General features: G+C 43.6%; 1 protein-coding gene across 2 annotated transcripts; it reads right to left on the bottom strand.

Moving 5' to 3' along the window:
* Positions 1 to 1,588: 1,588 nt before the first annotated feature.
* LOC102425122 (V-type proton ATPase subunit E 1-like) lies at positions 1,589 to 2,463 on the bottom strand. 2 transcript variants are annotated; one of them, XM_023753536.1, is made up of 2 exons: positions 2,033 to 2,463; positions 1,589 to 1,963 (listed from the first exon to the last, which is right to left on the bottom strand). In XM_023753536.1, exons 1-2 carry the CDS (start codon positions 2,397 to 2,399, stop codon positions 1,719 to 1,721), a joined length of 612 nt encoding a protein of 203 aa, XP_023609304.1. In that variant the 5' UTR covers positions 2,400 to 2,463; the 3' UTR covers positions 1,589 to 1,718. The 2 variants fall into 2 exon arrangements, with proteins under 2 accessions (XP_023609304.1, XP_023609303.1); XM_023753535.1 differs by having other exon boundaries at positions 1,589 to 2,463.
* Positions 2,464 to 6,102: the final 3,639 nt, after the last annotated feature.

Here is a 6,102-nt window from a genome sequence, read left to right as displayed (position 1 = left end):
TTAGCCCTGACTGGTTTGGCTCAGTGGATGGAGCGTCGGCCTGCGGACTGAGGGGTCCCGGGTTCGATTCAGGTCAAGGGCATGTGCCTTGGTTGCGGGCACATTCCCAGTGGGGGGTGTGCAGGAGGCAGCTGATCGATGTTTCTCTCTCATTGATGTTTCTGACTCTCTATCTCTCTCCCTTCCTCTCCGTAAAAAATCAATAAAATATATTTTTAAAAAATTAAAATACAAACATTTTTTAACACTAAGCAGATGTTTGCAGACAAACCTTCTAATTCTCCTAAACTCACAAACCAGCAATTAATTATCTTACAATCTTAAGTTCCACAGATTGGCTTTTCAATGGTGCATTTCAAACTATCCCAGAATCAATTGCTTCTCTGCAGTTCCCCCACTTGTAGTCCTCATGGTGGGCCCTCCAGGCTACCACATACTTTTTTGGAGGAAATCACCAGCCTGGCTAACTGGGATCACCGTGGCTCTCAGCCACCCCAGCTGGGCTGTCACTGCTGCTGAACCATCTCTCCTCCAGCCTCTTGCCCTGCTCTACTTCACACTCCTTCTTCCTAAGGCTCCTGACTAATCCACACCTTCTCTCCTTGACACGGTTCCTTTCTTCAACATCTTCTTGCCAAGGTTAGCTCCAGCCACATGACTCCCTTTTTTCTTTACAGAAATCTTGTTTAAATATCTTATTTATTTTCACAATCACATATAATAATATTAAATATAACATTAAAGTTAGAAATTGCTAAACATCCCACCACATCAGTGCAACAGATTTTACCTTTACATTTTCTTTGGTTCATCTCTGTGGATATTTATACATATTTCATACCGTGAATATGCTGTTTAAAATTTTTCACTTACATTGTAAGAATTATGTTATGACATAATATTTGTGGGTTTTGTTTTTATATTTATATTTGTTGTTAATCCTCACCTGAGGATATATTTCCATTGATTTTTAGAGAGAGTGGAAGAGAGGGGGAGAGACAGAGAGAAACATTGATGTGAGAGAGATGCATCAATTGGTTGCCTCCCGCCTGCGCCCCGACCAGGGCTGGGGATCGAGCCTGAAACCAAGGTTCATGCCCTTGACCGGAATCAAACCCGGGGCCCTTCAGTCTGTGGGTTGACATTCTATCCACTGAGCCAAACCAGCTAGGGCTGTGGGGTTTTTTTTCTTTCTTTTTTTTCACTTAAATGTTTTGTTTTAATAAATAAAGCATCATGGCTTAGATTTTAAATCACATTTACAGATAAGGAGCATTTCTAAGCCCAGGAAGGAATGCATGCCCCACATGTATGTTAAGCCTGCATGCCCCACATGTATGTTAAGCCTAAAGAGCAGAGACTTACCAGCAGAGCACACCATACACATAACCTCTAGACTAGATAACTAGAAGCAGAGGAAGATCGCAAGTTTGGGTAAAGTCCATGCAACAACTACCTGATTTCTTCACCTTCGTGCTGCAGAACCAACTGAAAGTTGTGTTACTTTTAGATAAGCTAGGAGTAGGTTTCCTGATCATATTAAAGGAAACTTTCTCCCATTGTTGACAATTAGGCTAAGGACATTAGTACACAAAGATATCCACGAGTAAATACAGAGTATTAGAATAGCAAAGAGGAAGCTACATAGATCATCTTGTTTCTTCAAATATCAGAAACTTCTACATCATAGCAGTGCATGAATTCCACCTCCCAAAGGCTTAGTCCAAAAACTTCCTGTTGGCATTTGCACCAAACAAGGCTCCTCGTACTTCTGGCATCATCTGCTGAGCTATGAGATCCAGTTGGCTTTCTAGGGTATTGGAAACTTTTATTTTACGATCCCCATTATAGATCTCAACTCCACCAGCTATCTCCTCAGGTAGGTAGACCTCCTGATCAATTTGGACATCAACAGCTTTATTGGTGGCGATTTTGTACATAGGGATTGCTTTTTGCACTGCAGCCTTTACCAGAGGGAAATCCTGTTTCCGGCAACAAACAATCATCTGGGGCTCCAATAACTGGTACAAACCCTGGAGGACCAGTCCATCCAGCAGCACTTGGCATCTAGTTGTATCTTTCACCACCTTGCCGAGTCTCTGTTTTGCTTCATTTAGTAGGTCTGTAATAAGATCATCTCTCGCTCTGAGGACTTTGAGTCTTGCTTGATTCATCATATTGGACATCTGAATTTTTTTCTGCTGCTCTATCTGCTTTTCTTTCTTCTCATAGTATTCCATAATCTTCAGTCTTTGGGTTTGCACAAAACGACCTTTCTCAATGTTGAACTCTTCTTCTGCTTTTGCATCTATTTCTTCTGCTTTTTCATTGGCTTCTTGTTCAATAAAAGCCATCATATGCTTAATCTGCTTTTGCATGTCAGCATCGCTGAGGGCCATAGTGAAAGCGATGCTAGGCCGGTGGGCAACTAGCTCGAGCTTAGGCCTGAAGAGGATGGTGGAGAAAAGGCGGTTCTTGTTTTTAAAAAATAAAAACACATCACATATTCCAAGGATTAAAATGCCTTCCAAGGACCTGAAATAAATTGAAACCATTTCCTGGTTACCAGATACTTTAAATACTTAATTCTATAATCTGCTTTTTACATTTCCTATGTCATGGACTTCCTCCCAAGTCAGTACCTATATTTTCTACATTATTTTGTTTTTGTCTTATTTTATTTTTTTCTTTCTTTTTTTTCTACATTATTTTAAATAGCTGCATAGCATTCCATAATAAGCATGTAATTTTCTTTAATTTAATGCTTTGAATAGTTATTTAACTCCTGTTTAAAAAATCAGAAGAAAATGAAATGGCGCACAGTGAAAAGTCTCTTCCTCATTTCTCACCCCACTCTGGTATGTAACCAACCTCCTTTCTTTGGATCATTCTAGAGTTTATTTAGGTAGATGCAAGCACATGTAAATGTCATTTCTTATTTTTATCTTTCTTTTTTAACCAGAATGTATTATATACACTGTTCCTTACTTTGCCCTTTTCAATTAATAATTTGTCTTGGAGATTGTTCCAACTCAGTACATCGCGTTTCTTCATTCTTTGCTCTGCAGCTGCATGTCTTCCTTCCGGACAGGCGCCATCCCCGACTTCCACATGATAAACATGCTGGTCATCCCACTGACTCCTGATCCCATCTCTTATCCATTAACTCCAAAACCTTGTGCCCTCCATTTTCCACCCCAATCCCTTTTTACTGGCTTGTTTTGCCTACAAGCATGTCAGATTTCTGTATGCTAAAAGAGAACGTTCCTTTTGTTATAAGGACCCTTAAAGCTCCTATAACCTTCAAACTGGATTGAGGTGTCCACAGTCTTCATCCACAACTTCCATTTCACCCCTGTCCCCTCCCTGACCTCTTGTGACCTTCCTTCCTCTTCCTGTCTACTGAAACTCATCTTTGGATGTCATCTAATTGAAACATTCAACAGCTTGGTCTTTTCCTGTCTCCACCCTAACATTTGAAAATGAGTACCCTTCCTTTGTTTACCATTCACACCTTAACCTCTTATAAAATGACTTCTGCCCACCCCCTTTATACTAAAACTGATCTTCAAGTCACCAACTAACCTTTTAATGGACAATCTCCCCAGAACCTGGCCTTGGCTCACTTCTTTAGCCCCCACGCCTGGTGTTCCTGTTACCGCTACCCCCACCATAGGCTCGCCCTAGAGAGTCTATCTTCCCAGTGACTTCACTGCTATCCTTTCCTGTCAGTTCTGTCCATTTCCTCTAAATCAGATCCTAATTGTTGATGTCTAGACCAGGGGTCCTCAAACTACGGCCCGCGGGCCACATGCAAATACAAATATTGTATTTGTTCCCGTTTTGTTTTTTTACTTCAAAATAAGATATGTGCAGTGTGCATAGGAATTTGTTCATAGTTTTTTTTTTTAAACTATAGTCCGGCCCTCCAACGGTCTGGGGGACAGTGAACTGGCCCCCTGTTTAAAAAGTTTGAGGACCCCTGGTCTAGACTATTAATAATGGTCTCCTAACAAACCCTTCTCTCTACAACCTCTTTCCCTCTCTAACTGGAAAAATAAAGCAGGTCTTACATCATTCCCTTCTTCAAAACTCTGATTTCCAAATGGGTTAAGCACTAACTCTCCAATCTGATATTCAAGTCCTTGCACTACTTTAACTCAATTCAACTGGTATTGACACCAGTTGGCATTATCTTCCACTGCAATATAAGCATGCCCTGTGCTCCGGCCAAACCGGTCTGCTCTAAACACAGTGTGCTTTGCGGCTCCAGGCTTTGGTTCACCCTTCTGTCCACCTGGATTACATGTCCCCTCCATCTCTGCTATTCTAAATCTTATCCCCCCAACTAATTCTACTTGTCATGATATCTTCACTAACCCTCCACCAAATGTGTTGGTGTTATTTGTGCAGTTACCATATTTTGCCACTGGATTCTGAACTCTGTTAAAACAACATTTTGCATTTAGTGAGCCCTTCTATGTGTCAACCTGTGCTAAGTGACTTGTATGCATTATCTCACCTAATCCCCACAGCAACATTGTTAGGCCAGGACTCTCCCCGTTAAACGTTAAAGAGACTGAGGCTCAGGGAGATTAAGTAGCTTGCCCAGGACATGCAGCTGATGAGGGTGAAATCAGGTTCCCCCCTCACACTCATTGTCTTAGTCCATTCGGGCTGCCATACAAAAATACCATAAATTGGATGGCTTGTAAAAAACAGAAATTTATTTCTCACAGTTCTTGAGGCTAAGTCCAAGATCAAGGCACCCATAGATTCAGTGTCTAGGACTCTCCCCGTTAAACGTTAAAGAGACTGAGGCTCAGGGAGATTAAGTAGCTTGCCCAGGACATGCAGCTGATGAGGGTGAAATCAGGTTCCCCCCTCACACTCATTGTCTTAGTCCATTCGGGCTGCCATACAAAAATACCATAAATTGGATGGCTTGTAAAAAACAGAAATTTATTTCTCACAGTTCTTGAGGCTAAGTCCAAGATCAAGGCACCCATAGATTCAGTGTCTGATGAAAATCTACTTCCTGCTTCATAAGCAGCTATCTTTTCGCTGTGTCCTCACATGAGAAAAAGAGCGAGGCTGCTCTCTGGGGTCTCCTTTATAAAGGCATTTATCCCACTCATGAGGGCTTCATTCTCAGGACCTAAGCACTTCCCAAAGTCCCCATCTCCAAATGCCATCACCTTGGAGGTTAGGATTTCAACATACGAAAGCGGGGAGGAAGGGGATAGGACTCAAACATTCAGTCCACAGCATTCATGTTTGTTACTTATGGTAGCCAGTACAGCGTCCACCACCTACACTGCACTCAGCGTGAGTCAGATCAACGTGTTAAAAATGGTGCCTGTGTGTACACCCAGACTCTAAGGGAGCAGGGAATGGGGATTGAAGCAGTAATGAATTTGGAAGGCAGAATCATTGGTGATGTTATCAAATGTACACTATTGGGTTATAGAGCCTTAGAAACAAGCATTTAAAATGTGTAGTTACTACGCAGGATGGCAGCTACTCTTGAATATTCTCCAATTGTCATTTATAGGTTAGTTTTGCCTCCCTGATTTTATTGCCATACCCCCTGGATTCTCTCTCTGCTCTCTTGTATTCCCACAGCCTTCGGTGCATTGCTCAACTCAGGGTCCCCGTACTTGTTGATTTTAATGTATGTGTGTTTGTGTATGTGCGCCGCAACGGGATGGAGGATGCGGGTGTGTGATGCGGGGTGCACTCCTCCCATCCCTTTCCCCTTGAGCAGCTGCAGCCTGGATGCCTTCTCTCTCGGGGGAGGACGCAGAACCGCTGACCCTTTAGCAAGTTGTCCCTCACAGAACAGGTGTCTCCCCCTCCTCTCGGAGGAGAGGGATGGCAGGACCCTCGGTGACATAAGCGACCCGCCAATGAGAAGTCCGGCTTTGGCAGCCGCACCAATGGGCGGCCGGGGGCGGGTCCGGTTTCCTGGGAGCCCAGCGGGCGGGACTGGTCCTCGGGCCGCCGCGGAGTCTCCGGCGCTCAAGGCGCTCACGCTGCCCCGCGGTTGCTGCCGGGACTCCCGGGGGGCTCCCGGGGGTGACGCCGTTCGCCCCGCCCGGC

The sequence above is a fragment of the Myotis lucifugus genome, unplaced genomic scaffold, assembly GCF_000147115.1.
Source record: "Myotis lucifugus unplaced genomic scaffold, Myoluc2.0 scaffold_46, whole genome shotgun sequence".
NCBI classification, from domain to species: domain Eukaryota; kingdom Metazoa; phylum Chordata; class Mammalia; order Chiroptera; family Vespertilionidae; genus Myotis; species Myotis lucifugus.
The sequence above is the reverse complement of the archived record's forward strand: the minus strand, read 5'-3'. Positions and strand labels throughout refer to the sequence as shown.